Below are 18,139 nucleotides of genomic sequence, written 5' to 3' on the forward strand. Positions count from 1 at the left end.
ACTCACATGAACCACGTTATCACTGTAGCGGCAACATCAAAGTGTGTCGCAACTCTGTCTCTCTATGGTTCTGGTGTTACCTTTATTTCTGATTCCATGTTATTTATTGCATCTAGTGATGTGACGTTGTAAAGAGCCGTACATTTTTTTTTTTTTTTTTTTTTTTTTAAGGAGGAGTGTCCGATTGCCTGTCAATTTACCAACACACTGTTCTTGTTCTGAGAATTGCACTATAGTTCTGGTATTTAAGTAATTGCAGTGATTAATCGCTGTTGTGTTTTGTGCAATTTTTTCCGTATGTTTACACACATTTATTGTTCTTGTTTTGAGGAGAATAAAATGTTATTTCATAAGAAATGTTTTACTTTCTTCTTCATTTTTAGGCTACAGACTAGTCCACATAATGTACCGTGATGTTTTTTTTTGTCTAATTCCAGCATTTGCTTCATGTCACCTCTCATGTCATGGATTTAGCCCACACATTTAACTAACTATTCTTTTTTACGGTAAAATAATATTCACTCCCATGCCAATTAGACTGGTCTTAGCTACATTTCTGTCTGTGTTGGACTATGGTGATGTCTTGTATATGCATGCCTCCACCCATAGTTTATGGTCACTGGACAGTGTGTATCATGGAGCTCTGAGGTTCATCAGCAATTTTAAATCTCTTACCCATCATTGTCTGCTTTATGATCGTGTAGGATGGTCTTCTTTGTCGGCTCGCAGACTGAGTCACTGGCGTATTTTAATTTACAAGTCCATTCTAGGTCTGCTCCCATCCTACCTTCAGACCTACATCAGTCGGAGAACCACAGACTCTTATAATCTGCGTTCTTAGGATCTTTTCTTGTTGTCTGTTCCCAAAGTTAGAACTGAACAGGAGAAAAAGGCCTTCAGGTATGTGGCCCCATTCACCTGGAATGAACTACAAAAAGACCTGAAATTGAAGGATCTGGTCTCGTTGGACACTTTTAAGAGGATGCTGTGTGACTTAGAGAGGGAGACATCTGGCTGCAGATGTTTTACCTGACGCACTTTTGTCTACATTTCATGAGCATTCTTTGAGTCGACTTTGGAAGGTTTGACTGTCGATGTGCTTTTTTATGTATTTGTTTTATGTATGGAAGTCTGTCTGTAACTATTTAATGTACTGCTGCCCGTCTTGGCCAGGACACTCTTGAAAAAGAGATTCTTAATCTCAGTGAGGTTTTCCTGGTTAAATAAAGGTAAATAAAATAAATAAATTAATACCTTTTAAAATGTAATGTCAACCATCACATGTAGCCTATTTAGTCATTAAAATATTGGTGTTTCAAAATAATGCCAAAAAATAAACCATAAAAGAACCAGTCTTTTGAACGACTCTTTTCAGTGAACGACTCCCTTCAAAGAGCCAAACGTCCCATCACTAATTGCATCTTGCAGTTCACATAACTCTGCAATCAGAAAATAATGGAACTGATCTGAATGAAGCTAAATGTTATGCCATCATGAAAGACAACGCTTCTGTAATGTTTTTCCTTTAATTTGTCACCCATCAGTAGTTGTTTTTTGAATGTAGAGGTCAGTGCGATTTGGCTGATAATAATGTTTTGAAAAGAGACGACGCTGATGATGAGTAGTACTGTTAGGAAAGATATATTCGGAGTGTTTCTGTGGAATTGTATTCAATATGTTAATAAAAATGGGAGTTTATTCCTTTCATAATGGTTTTACTGATTGAGGGAAACAAGAGCCTGACATCTGTGTTGGACCAAAAGGCCTGCGCCATGTTGTTTCTGTTTTTTTTTTTGTTTTTTTTTAGCTCTATTAACCCCTTGTACATTTGAAGGGGGATAGACTTCTGACACCACACTGTGTGTCTGTTTCTCTGTGACCACCAGATGGCACTATGAGTCCACCAGAGACCAGTGGCCGTTGTACATTCCTTCATCTCCGTCCTCTCAGAGACCAGATTTCACTGCAGCTTTGAAGATCGAAAGTTTTCATCAGTGAAAATCTCATTTCTGTCGGTTGAATAGTTCGATTATACATGCTGGAAAAAGGTTCATTCGGATAGATTTTTCACCACCGTTGTTGTCAAGCTTGAAAATAGATTTGGTTTCATTTGCTGGGTGTGGATGGGGATTCCACGGAGCTCTGACTCCATTTTTGACTCCGAGTGAAGGCTCGATGTCGGAGTTTGTCCTCGGATGCATCGGGAGCTTCCATCTAGGGCCGCTTTTCTGCGTTCTAGGTTAAGATTGAGGTTAAGCTCTTCACCGTCATGTCCAGTTTTTGGCTTTTTGACACGGATCGGACCTCCAAATGTACCTTCGTTCTCTGTTTATGGGATAAAAACCAACATTTTTGTAGTAAATACAAAACAAATAAAATCACATGGTGGTTTTCATTCCAAAAAAAATCAAAGGAGATTGCCAATTTTTCACCACATAAGTTCAGTTTTTCCCGTTTTCCTCCTGATCTCTACTTCTACTCATTGGTAGAATTAGTGCACTTCAACATGGGGATAAGGCCTCAACCAAAATGAGCCCATTCCCAATAAAAGTACCATAAACCGGTTGAATCTGCTGAAAAAAGGCTCCCCAGCACCTGCCTGCGGTTTACGCTGCTCGTCCCAGCGTTCGCAGGTGTTACAAAAACAAAGAACACGAAGTAACAAACACGATCACACGCTGCTTGTGTGTTCTCTAGAGGCGGGGCTATAGCTGATGAGTGACAGCTCCTGCTCCATCTCTGTTTCCGGCTCAGTTTCCGACAGTACTCCGATGTTTGGCATTCGGAGATGCTTTGCGACGCTCCTCCGAACTGCGTCCCGTCATCCGTCGTGTCTTCCGGGTCCACCGTCAACCTCCCGTTATCCCCCCTACCGCCGTTGCGACAGTTTACTATTGCGGTCCATGCCTCCTTTGTCGTGACCGCCCATCAGAAGAGGGGTCACGGCGTGCGATGGGCAAGGGGGAGGGACCAGGAGGGTTTTACGCCCCGCTGCATTGGCCCCAACTTTATATTGGCACCTGATGTAGCTGGAGAACGCTCTCCTGTAGGTCTTATTGAAGAGGGTGTAGACCAGAGGGTTCACCCCGGAAGAGATGTAACCCACCCACACGAAGACGTTGAGGAGGTCGTGGAGCAGCGACTCGTTGCAGGAGCCGCGGCACAGAACGAAAGTGACGTTCGTGATGAAGAAGGGGCACCACATGATGAGGAAGAGGAAGAAGACAATTCCCAAAACCTGAAGGAAGAGAGAGGACATTTAAAAAAAGAGAAAAAAGGAGGGATGTTTATGAAGGGCTGTACGGGACATTATTCAGAATTAGCATTCACACACACGTATGAAATGCATTTACACACACACGAAAATGCACACACACGCAAAATGTATTCACACATGAAAACGCACACACACGCATATGAAAGCGCACACACACGTGAAAATGCACACACACACAAAAACATACACACACACAAAACGCACACATATGCATATGAAAATGCGCACACGTGAAAACGCACACACACAAAATGCATTCACACATATGGAAATGCACACACACATGTGAAAATGCACACACGTGAAAATGCACACACATGTGAAATGCATTCACACACATACATGAATTTCACAGGCACGCATATGACAATGCACACACACCCACGTGACAATGCACACACACACACACAAGTGAAAATGCACACATACAAAATGCAGTCACACACATGAAAACGCACACACACGTGAAAGTGCACGCACGCATGTGAAAATGTGCACACACACAGACACGAAAACATACACACATACACAAACGCACACACATGCATATGAAAATGCACACATGTGAAAACGCACACACACAAAATGCATTCACACATGAAAATGCGCACACACACACACACACACGAAAACACACATACGCATATGAAAACGCACACACATGAAAACACACACACATGTGAAATGCATTCACACACACATACACACACATGAATTTCAAACACACGAATATGAAAATGCACACACACACGTGACAATGCACACACACACATGAAAATGCACATACATGCATATGAAAACACACACACGTGACAATGCACACACATATGTGAAAATGCACACACGTGAAATGCATTCACAAGCACACACATGGAAACATACACACACATATGAAAACACACACACGCATATGAAAGCACACACACACACAGGAAGATGCACACACACACTCACACATGCATGTGAAATACTTTCTCTAACAAAGTTTTTACTTTAAATGGAAGCGGAGAAGCAGGAACCAGTAGATTAAACTGTTACAGGTGCTGATCAGCTCATACTGATGTCAGAAAATGATTTATGTGAAGCAGCGACATGACTTCATAGTTGTTCGCATCTGCACAAACACTGACAACAATGGTAAATGCATCTACAGACGGACGGCAATCGACTACTTCCACACAGTCTTTGTTGTCATTGGCTGTTCAGGACAAATCATTTCCATTTGAAGTAAAAAAAATTATGTTTGAGAAAGTATTTCACGTGTGTGTGTGTGCATTTTCACATGTGTGTTAATGCATTTCATATGTGTGTGTGTGTGTGTGTGTGTGTGCATTTTCACATGTGTGTTAATGCATTTCATATGTGTGTGTGTGTGTGTGTGTGTGTGTGTGTGTGTGTGTGAAAGGTAATTCTGAATAATGTCCCATACAGCCTCTCATAGATATTCAAGTATAAAGGGAAGTGATGAAAGAGTGTTCAAATTAAAATGCCTTTTATGAAGTGACTGAAGCTGAAGTCTCTCCAGTTCAAATACTATATGTACACAGACTGTTTTATAAATCTAATAAAGTCTGTTTTTTTCCTTTTCACTTTGCGTGGGTTTTTAATTTTTAATACAGATACAAGAGCGCTTTGGTGTTCATCCAAAAGGAATTAGAATTCAGTGAAGCCAGTGCTGGGCACTCTGTGACTCTGGCTCAGGCATATGAAACTCATGTGTGGAGGCTTTAGGGGGTGGGGGGTGGGGTGGGGTCCTCTGAAGAGCATGTCTTCATCACAAAAATAGACAAATTTGTATGTCTTTATACTGTACTTTTATAAGTTCTAAAAGGATCTGTTCATTGGCTGAATACATATTTAACCCATAAAGACCCAAACAGCCTCTAGTGACCAAAATCTACTGATCTAAAATGTTTAATTCCTGTTGTAAATGGTGTAAAATACAATTTGTCATTTTTTCATGGTCATCAGATACGACTCATTTGGACATTCAGAGGCTCCATAGTTACCGTGGAAACATCATATTCTGCAGCAGGGGTGTCAAACTCATTTTGGTTCAGGGGCCATATATAGCCCAATTTGATCTGAAGCAGGCCAGACCAGTAAAATAATGACTTAATAACCTATAAATAATGCCAAATCCAAGTTTTTCTTTTTGTTTTAGTAAAAAAAAAACCAAAAAAAACAATTAAATTATGAAAATATTTACATTTTACAAAAAAGATGTGAATAACCTGAAAAAACAGAAATTTCATTTGAAAAATGAATGCATTTTTAACAATATTATGCCTCGACTTATTATTTATACATGTACACACAGTGTTACATAAACATTTGGCAACAGGGAGAATATTGTTAAAATTTTGGAGTTTGGAACTAAAATTTGAACAATTTCTACAATGTTCTATCTGTTGTTATTAACACAACTACAGATCACAGTGGATCTATAAATGCACAAAACATTTAGTAACAGGCAGAATATTGTTAAAATTGCACATTTTGGTTTGTTCATCTTTATTTATATTTATGTATTTATTTGCATTTTATTGTGAAATAATAGTTTTGTAAATGTAAATGTTTTCACAGTGTAATGTTTTTTTCACTTAAATTTTTTCACATAATTTTTCACAAGAAAATTTGTAGTTGTCATTATTTATGGGTTATTGTGTTGTTATTTTTACTGTAGATCACAGGTGTCAAACATGCGGCCCAGGGGCCAAATCCGGCCCGCCAAAGGGTCCAATCCAGCCTGTGGGATGAATTTGTGAAATGCAACAATTACACTGAAGATATTAACAATCAGTGGTGTCAAAATCCTTTTAATTCAGGTTCCACATACAGACACATACAGTCTACCGGTATTTAGATTTCAAGTGGGTCAGACCAGTAAAATATTATCATAATAACCTATAAATAATGACAACCCCAAATGTTCTCTTTGTTTTTTTTGGTGTAAAAAAGTAAAATTACATGAAAATGTTTACATTACTAAACTATACTTCTACAAAAAATGTGAATAACCTGAACAGATATGAACAAACGGAATTGATTTAAGAAAAGTAAATGCAATTTTACCAATATTCTGCCTGTTACTAAATGTTTTGTGTGATCGTAATGCACATGTGTAAATGATAAACTAAAAAACCAAGGCAAAATATTGCTAAAATTGCACTTGTTTTTTTTAAGACAACTCAAGTTGTTTGTGTTATTCAGATTTTTAAGGAAACTTTGTAGATGTAAGCCTGATCATAATATAATTTTACTTTTTTCACTGTTATTATTTACTGGTCTGGCCCACTGGAGATCAAATTGGGCTGAATGTGGAACTGAACTAAAATGAGTTTGACACCCCTGCTGTAGATCATATTGGTCTGTATGTGGAACCTGAATCAAAAGGATTTTGACAACCTTGACTGTTCAGGGTTCATTTTTGCAATTTCATCCTGCAGGGCCGGAATGGAACTTTTGGCGGGCCAGATTTGGCCCCCGGGATGCATGTTTTGACACCTGTGTACTACAGCATTGATTCACCAGTAAAACCCATGGAGTTGGATCAATGACAGTGGATAAACACACTGGGTTTATGTTCAGTTATTGATATATTTTATTGAAAAAGTCACTTTTTCTTCAGTTTTCTGTTTCTGATATAATAAAACACAACTTTAATCTTAGCTTTTATGAACATCGACATGATCGGTAAAATAAATAAGGGAAAATACATGATTTACGCTGAAAAAACATGATAAGTCACTAAAGAATGATTCAATAAATAGAAATATTCATGTGGAAACTGATACAGAAGAAGGACTGGGTCTTTATGGGTTAAACTACAGCCATGAATAGCTTTATATGCACTGGGAAAAACTGACTATGGGGATGCATGTAGTGGGCAAAAACACAAAAGATAATCATCCCACTGCTCAGTTTTCTTTCTTCTGGATATTTGGAGGGAATCAGAGTATTTGCTCAGTCTCGGGTTATTACAATCCTCAGTTTAGCAGTTTGGGTTTTGTTACTACAACCCAACAGATGTCTGGTTTCATGTGAGATAAACAAATTGTTTGTCCTGCACCAAATGCTCGACATAAACCCACAATTCCCAACCAGGGGCATATGTACCCAAGGGGGTACAGATGCTTGGGGGTCCACATGCCATTTGTAAGAAGGACAAACAACCAAAAAGGACAAATAAACTGATGTAGCGCTGATTTGGAGTAAATGCCTGTCAATCACTAGAGACAAGTGTCGACATGAATTAACTGTAACGCTTTAACGTCACCTATTGCAGAGGAGAAAACATATCCAGTTAGCAAACACATACGTTAAAGCTAAATGCAGTGGGTTTTGTATGCGTACATGATAAAAGTGTTACATAAAAAGAAGTAAAATACATAATAAATATAGATGATTCAAAGTATAAGCTAACATAGCTAATAAAATAGATAACTGTGTAATATATGTTTCATGTAGCAAATTAACATTTTAATGGCACATATTGTAAATAACAAAACATTAAAAGTAGTTAGCTAGCAAGCAGAGATGCTGTAATAGGTATAAGTAATGCAAAAATGATAATTTAAAAAAAGGGGTTTATGAGTGTAAAACAATAAGCTAAATGTATGAAAAAACACCAACTAAAATTGTAGGTTAGCGAACACATATGTTTTAAAGCTAAATGCAAAGGGTTTTGTATGAATACACAATAAAGTGTCTCATAAAAAAAAAAAAAAATGAAACTTAAATATAGAATATTTAAAGTATAAGCTAACATAGCTAATAAATAGACAACTAGTGTAATATGTTTTATATAGCAAATTGATGTTTTAATGCCACATATTGCAAATAACAAAACATTAAAACTAGTTAGCTAGCAAGTAGAGATGCTGTAATAGGTATAAGTAATGCAAAAATGATAATTTAAAAAAAGGGTTTATGAGTGTAAAACAATAAGCTAAATGTATGAAAATAACAACTAAAATTGTAGGTTAGTGAACACATACGTTTAAAAGCTAAATGCAATGGGTTTTGTATGCATACATGATAAGTGTCACATAAAAAAACTTAAATATAGAATATTCAAAGTAAAAGCTAACATAGCTAATAAAATAGATAACTAAGCGTAATATGTTTCATATAGCAAATTAACGCTTTAGTGGCACTTATTGCAAATAATACATTAAAACTAGTTAGCTAGCAAGCAGAGATGCTGAAAAAGGTATAAATAATTCAAAAATGATAAATTACAAAAAGGTGAATGAGTGTAAAACAATAAGCTAAAGGTATGAAAAAACAACAACTAAAATTGTAGGTTAGCGAACACATATGTTAAAGCTAAAATTTAGCTTTAACATATGTGTTCGCTGCTAAATGCAATAGGTTTGTATGCGTACACAATAAAAGTGCCACATAAAAAAAAAAAAAAAAAAAAAAAAATATCGATTATTCAAAGTATAAACTAACATAGCTAATAAAATACATAATTAAGTGTAGCATGTTTCATATAGCAAATTAACATTTTAATGGCACATATTGCAAATAACAAAACATTAAAACTAGTTAGCTAGCAAGCAGAGATGCTGAAATAGGTATAAGTAATGCAAAAATGATAATAAAAAAAAGGGTTTATGAGTGTAAAACAATAAGCTAAATGTATGAAAAACAACTAAAATTGTAGGTTAGCGAACACATACATTAAAGCTAAATGCAATGGGTTTTGTATGCATACATGACAAAAGTGTCCCATAAAAAAAAAAAAAATTATATAGAATATTCAAAGTATAAGCTAACATAGCTAATAAAATAGTTGTGTTGAGCTTGTTTGTATTGTTCAAGCAAAAATCCAAGTTATTTTAAATTTGCACAACAGATTATTCAAGGAAAAGCAAAATATATTGTTAGAATCAGGGTGTGATTTATTGGGGGGGATGGGGAGGATTACCCCCCCGGGTTTTTACATCCCTACTTCTGCTCAGTGATTTTCATCCTCGGGGGGCAACCAACCAATTAATTACATACATTAAATTAATATAATATAATAAATTAAATACATTACTGGCACTAACGGTCACCTGAGCCGAACTGTCGGCAGTCTCAGAATTCGCGAACGTCCCCATGCACTGGTGCACCGTAAAGTGGGGGGGTGAATGTGACAAATTCATGGGGCCCAGCATTTGTGGGGTGCCCATAGAGCAGTGGAGGGGGTCCAGTGGATACAGGTTAGAAGTTGTGAAAATTTCATGTAAGATCATAGAGGAATAAAATGCGACATTAGTTACATGTATATAACTGCTGCCCCCCCACTCAGACAAAAAAAACCCCAAAAAACAACCCCCCCCCCCCCCCCCCCCCCCCCCCCCCCTGTTTTTTTTTGACAAATCGCACCCTGGTTATAATATTAATGTTTCTTTCAATAAAAGTTATAACTGCATCGCTGTTACAATGTTGTTGGGGTTGAGGGGGGCCTAGAGATCTTTCGTCCTCCAAAGGGGGGTCCGACAGAAAAAGATTGAGAACCACCGCCTTAAAGTTTGGGACACTCAGGATCATGAAACATCTGCTGGAGGCCAACTTTTAAGCGCACCTTAAATCACATGACAACCACTGTGGCTCTGCCGTATATTTCGTTCTCACCTTGGAGGCCCGTCTCTCGTTCTTTATGGCCTGCATCATCCCCCGTCGCCCGTGGCAACCAGATGCGTCGCTCCGCCCCGGCCCTGCGGCTGGCGAACTGAGCTGCGATGCCACCTCAGAGCTGGGGATGATGCTTATGTTGTCTGAGGTGGAGGCGCTGAGTAGCATGCTGGGCTCCGCCCCTTTCAGGCAGCTCAGGGTGTTCCTTCTGCTCTGAGGGGGCGGGGGCTTTAACTCTGTGGACAGGAGAATGTAGAGAACGTTAAATATAACAAAACAGTGGAAAAGCTTGTCAGCGGGAAATCATCCAAATTACTATCCCTAATGAAAATGATCAAAATAATGAACATTAAGTATTAAACCGTTTTACTAACAGAAATAAAAACAAAACTATCTAAAACTGTACTACGGGGAATGTCTTTAATTAATGTCTTTGTCATTTCATCCCATTCATTTCCTACATAAGCCTAATATTTTGAGATTTTATATACTCTGAGTGCAGGGGTGTCAAACTCATTTTAGTTCAGGGGCCACATATAGCCTAATATGATATAAACTGGGCCGGACCAGTAAAACAATACAAATATTAGGATAAGAACTTATAAATAATGTCACCTCCAAAGTTTTCTCTATGTTATTGAGTGAAAAAAGTAAAATTCTGTGTTGAAAATGTTTACATCTATCAACATTATTTGAGTGTAACATGAACAAATACGAACAACCTGAAAATTCTTACGAAAAATAAGTGCGATGTTAACAATATTACGGCTTAATTTATTATTTCTGCGGATCTACACATACACAAAACATTTAGTAACAGGCAGAATATTGTTAAAATTCCACATTTCAAACATTTTGTAAAAGGCCAGTCTGTAAATGTAACCATTTTTGTGTAATTTTATTTTTTTTACACTAAAACAAAGAGGAATATTTGCAGTTTTCATTATTTTTAGGTTATTATGATACTATTTTACTGGTCGGATCCACTTTAGATTGAATTGACCAAAAATTATTTTAACACCATTGATTGTTAATATCTTCAGTGTGATTTTCGCATTTTACAAATGCAACCCACGGACCGGATTGGACCCTTTGGCGAGCCGGTTTTGGCCCCCAGGCCACATGTTTGACACCTGTGCTCTAGTGTTTAATTTTCCATCAAAGTAATGTTCCAGATTACTTTAACCTCCTGAGACCCAGAACACATTCTGTTTTTTTGCATGAAAAAAATTGTCTAGATCAGGGGTGTCAAACTTATTTTGGTTTAGCCCAATTTGATCTCAAGCGGGCCAGACCAGTAAAATAATGACTTAATAACCTATAAATAATGACAAATCCAAGTTTTTCATGTTGTTTTAGTGCAAAAACACCCCCAATTAAATTATGAAAATATCTACATTTTACAAAAAAGATGTGAATAACCTGAAAAATCAGAAATTTCATTTGAAAAATTAGTGCAATTTTAACAATATTATGCCTCGACTTATTATTTATACATGTACATTACACATAATGTTACATAAACATTTGGGAACAGGCAGAATATTGTTAAAATTTTGGAGTTTGGAACTAAAATTTGAACAATTTCTACAATATTCCATCTTATATTAACACAACTACAGATCACAGTGGATGTATAAATGCACAAAACTTTAATAACAGGCAGAATATTGTTAAAATTGCACATTTCGGGTAGTTCATCTTTGTTTTAATTTATGTATTTATTTGCATTTTATTGTGAAAGAATAGTTTTGTAAATGTAAATATTTTCACAGTGTAATCTTATTTTTTTCACTTAAATTTTTTCCACATAATGTTTCACAAGGAAAATTTGTAGTTGTCATTATTTATGGGTTATTGTGTTGTTATTTTTACTGTAGATCACATTGGTCTGTATGTGGAACCTGAACCAAAATGATTTTGACAACCTTGACTATTCAGGTTAATTTTTGCAATTTCATCCCGCGGGTCGGAATGGAACCTTTGGCCCCCGGGCCGCATGTTTGACACCTGTGGTCTAGAGCAAAACAGCATGACACAAGATACGTTTTCAGACGCATTTTTAGTTTTTTCCCCCAATGAATGTCTTTTTCAGTGGACAGGTTTATTTTATTTATTTTTTCAAAAGTAAGGTGTATAACTCATCCACAAATATGGACAAAACTCCCTTAGCTGGGAGGTTAAATAGGACTGTACCTTAAGTTGCCAACACACTGATATTTCAGATACTTAAGTTTATTCCCAGTCATACTGCGTAACATGGTGCGAATATACTTACAGCAGGTATATCACATTACATACACTGATCAGCTATAACATTCTGACCACTGACAGACAAAGTGGTATTAATTTCCATTATCTCATTACAATAGGATTTGTCGGAGGGTGGGATATATTAGGCAATAAGTGAATGTGTAGAACTCAAAGTTGATGCATTATTAAAAGCAAAACGGGCAAGAGTACGAATCTGAGCAACTTTGACAAGGGAGAAATTGTGATGGTCTTGTTGTTCATTCCCAGTGTACAGTGTTTAAAACCTACCAAAAGTATCTAAAGAACAACCAGATCTCGACCAATGGGGCGTCTACAGGAGCAGAACATTATTACTACCTGTCTAATATTGCACGGGTCCGCCTTTTTCCACAAAAACAGCTCTGACCCGAGGCCTAGACTCCACCAGACCTCTGAAGATGTACTGTGGGATCTGGACCAAGATGTTAGCAGCAGATCCTTGAAGTACTGGAAGTAAAGAGGTGGTCTCTATGGATCTGATGTATCGGATGTATGTAACACGTCTGACAGATGATCGATTGGTCTGAGATTGGGATATCCTTCTTTAGTCCATTTTTGGTCGGTACTAACCACTGCAGACCTGGAACAAACAACAGGACCTGCCATTGTGGTGATGCTCTGACCCAGTCATCACCGCTGTAATTAGGTATGTGCCGATCTGATCTAAAGATCGGTATTGGCTGCCGATCTGGCATTTTTTACAAGATTGGATCAGATTTTGTCATGAGATCCGGCTGATCCGGGCCCTGGTTCTAGGTGGGGGCAATGCCCTCTTAAACAAAGGTCCTGCCCCTTCAAATGAAAGTTTCCGAAGGTAGGGAAAAGGAAAATGAGCTACACGACAGAGGGAGGCATAAGGCTCCCACAGAGTTGGGCGTATTGTGCGCATACTGTGAGCAGCGCAGACTGCATGCGCACTGTCCGCGGACGTTTGAGGTTTCATAGTCAAGCCAGAGGCCAGATTTTTTTTTTTAAATGATGAAAAATTCTGAAGGCCGTCCGTCATTTTGATGGATTAAAATACTGAGGGTAATCAACCAAAGAAAGTTTTCACACAACACTGTGAACAGAACCTGCTCCCAGGATCGCTGGTCTGTCTGTCTCTTCACAAGTCATCAAACAGTCCCTAACAGCATCCTCCCTGTATAGAACCATACAGCGCCACCACTGTTCACAACTACACTGAATACAACAGCGGTACTTCAGTTATGACTCACCGTTAGTTCACCTGTAGTAGACCCCCTGTCCAGTTGATGCCAGTGTGCACATTAATCAGTCAGTGTCAAGGCTTGTCTTGTTGTTTATCTGACTTTAGCCCAAAATTAGATGCTACTTTGCTAGCGCAAAATGTGAAGACAGCCGAGTCTCCTTACTTATTTTCAAAAGCCCAGTAAATAGGATGGCATTGATAAACGTGGTGAAAAAACAGGGACTGATGCGGTGAAGGATCACGGACAAGCAAGGAATACGCCAGTTCTGCTGGCATTTGGTGTGTTATATGTAAAGCATTTTCTACCTTTCATGTGTTATTTGATGGCATGTCAATTTGTTCCCAGATCTCTGGTTCTCATAACCCGAACCCTAACCCTCAGTGCATGGGATTTGACACTGTATGAACAAACACAAGGAATGCTTAGAATGTCTACAGATAACACACCAATTAAAGGTGACGTATATAATTATGCGAGTCGTGATATTACGTTGGTTTATCAGCCAGCAGCAACTACAGTTGCTGCATCATTGAGATGTTTTTGAACATTAAATACTACTAAATATATCTAATTATCATTACAAAATAAAAATTTGAAATGACGGATAATAATATGTTATGATGGAATTTTTACAACTCTGTCCGTCAAAATGATGGACAATAAAAATGTCTAGCGCAGCCTCTGAGTCAAGCGTACCTATTTCACATTTAAAACAGATCAATGTGAAGACTTCCCACCGAGCAGTCTATTGTGTGATACTGAGTAAACGTACACGGAGTCTGCGAGGTCGTAGAAATTGAATTTAGCGTGGACGTGTCTGGTGGATGTTCACTTTGGATCCGCACTGAGTCCACCTCGAGTCAAGTATGCCAGACTCAGTGTGGGGCATTAAGGAAATAGTAAAGCCTCTTAAGTTTCACTTTCAGTTTGCACGGTTGTATGGTCTGTGCCTACTCATTGTGAGGTACGTAAGGCACAGAATGCACCCCCGTGTAATCCCTGGCCAGACCTGTCCATAGATGCGCTATGGCAGGGGTAGCACACATACAGCCCACAAGCCAAAACTGGCCCGCCAAAGGTTCTAATTGGACCCACAGTATGAATTTGGAAAGTGTAAAAATGATACTAAAGTTATCAAGAGTTAAAAGTGTCATACTTGTTTTAGTTCAGGCTCTACATTCAGCCCAATTGTGATCTCAAATAAAATAATAGTATAATAACCTATAAATAATGACTCCAAATTTAAATCAAAGTTTCATAGTGAAAAGTATCGGATCAGTATTGGCAAAACTAATCATAAAACAAAATCGAATCAAATCGGAAGCAAAAAAAATCCAGATTGTGACATCACTAGTTACAATACGGACCTTGTCAAAGTTGCTCAGTTCATTACGTTGATCATTTTGTTGCTTCCGACAATATCAGCTCCAAGGATTAAATGTTCACTTTCTGCTTAATATATCCAACCCAGTGAAAGGTCCCATTGTAATGACATAATCAATATTGTGACCACTTTTCCAGTCAGTTGTCAGAAGGTTTTGGCTGACTGGTGTATGTGGACTATGTGGACTGTGGCAAGACCTACTGGCTTTCAGACTACAATGAAAACCAGCTACAAGAATGAAATGTCAATACCATCTGTCTGCACCACCATGGAGGCAAACAATGAGCAAATGACCACTGTTGCACTCTGGGTATTTCTCAGAATAAAATCCAAAGTTGATGACAAGGAAAACAATGTGGACCTGTGAATGAGATGGTTGTCCGACATTTCTGACACTGTGACAATTTGATCCCAAGCTGTCTTCGGTTATACGACTGGGACAACAATCTTTCTCACCTTGGAATATGGGGCCACCTTTTCTTTTCTTTTCTTTTCTTTTTTTTTTAGCCAGGACCACATATACTACTGCATTTTCTCATCTTTCCTTTTGGACAGCCCATAATCACATAGTGTAAACCCAGCTTCAGATAACACCAACTGCCTTATAGAGGAAGGTGATAAAAAAGATGGTGATATGTGGGGTATTTCTCAAGGGGAAAAAATCCCATGTATCTAAATGTCCATTGGAAAAAGCTCTTGCACAAGAAGACAAGCCGAGCTTAGCGTGACGAAATGAGGATGTATGCCCAAACACACATTTTTTGGAGGACTGTTCATTCTTAAAACTGTAATGTTTTGTTTAGTTTTTATTAGACAACACTTTTGACCTTGTGAATTTCACCAATGGTACATACCCCAGATTCAAGAAAGACTAAACCTCACTAATAAAACTAAAGCCCAATCCCAATTCTTCACTTAGCCCTCCCCCTTACCCTTACCCCTACCCCTTGACCCTTGCACTTGGCACTACCCCTTGAAACGGAGCTGCAAGAGGAAGGGGTTGAAACATTCTCCTATGAAATGGGACAACCCTTTGAGTCCTCTTACGTCATCAGCAGTCATCGATGTCGCTATAAACAGATGCGACAACTTTGTTTCTGAAAGAATTCCCCATGCCATCAGTAGCTGTAACCGTCTCTGTTCCATTGGTTTTGAGCATCTTTTTGCGACTATCAACTGTAAACCGCCGAAATGCGATCGATAACACATTGAAACAGCATTAAAAAGTCGATCAAATGATTAAGTTGTTTATGAAGAAAATATGTACATTTGTGTGTTTCTTTCATCACACTACTGCCCTTTTTTGCTGTGTTTACCTCCATCTTGCCGATAATTCGAACAGAATTATGGGAAATTTCTCCTACCCCTGTGTTCACAGTGGGGCTCTGGAAAATCTCCGTTTCAAGGACTATACAGCCCTTCGCCTTAGCCCTTCCCCTCCGTCTAATCGAGAATTGGGACAACACCACTCCTTCATGTGTACGCACAAAATGGAGGGGAAAGGGGGAGGGGCCAAGGGGTGAATTGGGATTCAGCCTAAGATAGAAGCTAGTATTTCCATATTAAAACTAATTAACATAACAGGCTGCGCTCTGTAATACCCCTAATATAGTGCAATACAGGGATATATCTATATATCTATATATATATACAGTATGAATAATGACAACTCCAAATTTTTCTCTTTGTAAATGTGAATATTTTCATGTATTTATACTAAAACAAAGATTAAACATGAGAAAAATGTGCAAAAAAATTTGAATAACCTGAAAAAATATGAACAACCTGAAATATCTTAAGAGAAGTAAGTACAATTTAACAAGATTCAACAGTCTACTCTCGTTAAACCGCCCGCCATTATACCGCCATTTCCGCCTATCGCCATCCGCCAGCCCAGTTCCATGCACAAACAACACTTATACCATTGATTTCCCGACCGTTATACCACCAACATGATTGTCATCGAGTACACATAAATTTTAACAATGCACTGAAACAAACGCACCAGACGCTGATCGCGACAAGCTACGAGTAGGTCTACGGAACGGCCACCGTTCATTTATCGCAGAACACTCAGTAGGTCAGGATGTCGGGAAGAGGACGTGGGATTAAGCCAAAGCCTGAAGATGATGGGGTGTCATTTCCCGACACGGTATAATAATGCTTAAAATGTTTCCCCACTTTAAATGATCCCTTACAACATAACAGAATCAAGATTTATTTAGAAACGCAATTAGAACGGGTTAACGGAGGCAGCATAGACATCATATAGTAAAGACATGCACATTATGGACGCAACCCGTTGTAACGCCATTTTCGCTATACCGCCAATTTGGCCGTGAACGGAAGTTCGCGGTATAACGAGAGTAGACTGTACCTGTTACTCAATATTTTGTGTGTTTGTAGATCCACTGTGATCTGTAAGTTATAATGCACATGTGGAAATGATAACCTGAGGCATAATATTGTTAAAATTACACTTATTTTTTCAGTTTGTTCATGTTATTCACATCTTTTGAAAGGATACTTTGTAGATCTAAACCTTTTCATAATGTAAATTTACTTTTTTCACACTAAAACATAAAGAAGTTTGGAGTTGACATATTTATATATTATTATGTTATTATTTCACTGGTTTGGCCCACTTCAGATCAAATTTAGTTGAATGTGGAACTGAACTAAAATGAGTTTGACACCCCTGGACTACTTCATACTGTATTATGTTTGTGTAAAATCTAATGCTGGACTTGGAACCAACTGCCTTTAAACTAAGAGGACAGATTGTCTGCTATCAACAGTGTATTTGTGGTGAATTGCCTCAAATATAGGTTGCTTTAGTTCACTTTATCAGTAATTTCCTACAATTCATCTTTAGGGGAATGACTTCTTCTCTTTTCTTTACAGTGCATTTAGTTTAGTCAAAAACATCTGAATTCATTCCAGTTGCAAAAGTGCTGTAAGACCTCAGGCCAAACACTTAAATAGAAACCTCAACACGTCAAGTGGGCGCAGGATAAAACATGTTCATCCTGCTGGCAACGGACTGAAGCGGAATCCATTATTCAACTGAAAAAAAAAAAAAAAAACTCAGCCGTGTTTGTGCAGCACTGAAGAGTTTTCTGAACTATTTCAAGAATCTAAAACAAAAAACCGCAAAGCCATCAATCTGTTTCGTACTTCCGCTCAATTAAATTTGGGGATTTCAAAGATTTGTGGAAGGATTAAAATGTACAGCCAGGGAAAACAACATAAAACCAACATAAGGCAACTCGGATCGGTTATGGAAAGACAACCGATTTTTGGTTTTACGGCGTAACACAACAGGAATAAACATATGGAATGCAG

At 38.1% G+C, this 18,139-nt stretch overlaps 1 protein-coding gene across 1 annotated transcript in view; it reads right to left on the reverse strand.

Moving 5' to 3' along the window:
* Positions 1 to 1,796: 1,796 nt before the first annotated feature.
* The window catches only part of htr2cl1 (5-hydroxytryptamine (serotonin) receptor 2C, G protein-coupled-like 1), a 402,018-nt gene continuing 385,675 nt past the window's right edge, over positions 1,797 to 18,139 (reverse strand). The window contains 4 exon segments of the mRNA XM_030162626.1: positions 1,797 to 2,778; positions 2,781 to 2,889; positions 2,891 to 3,238; positions 9,908 to 10,143. Coding sequence (XP_030018486.1) covers positions 2,672 to 2,778; positions 2,781 to 2,889; positions 2,891 to 3,238; positions 9,908 to 10,143 — 800 coding nt within the window. The 3' untranslated portion in view covers positions 1,797 to 2,671.

The sequence above is a fragment of the Sphaeramia orbicularis genome, chromosome 18, assembly GCF_902148855.1.
Source record: "Sphaeramia orbicularis chromosome 18, fSphaOr1.1, whole genome shotgun sequence".
In the NCBI taxonomy this organism is placed as follows: Eukaryota; Metazoa; Chordata; class Actinopteri; order Kurtiformes; family Apogonidae; genus Sphaeramia; species Sphaeramia orbicularis.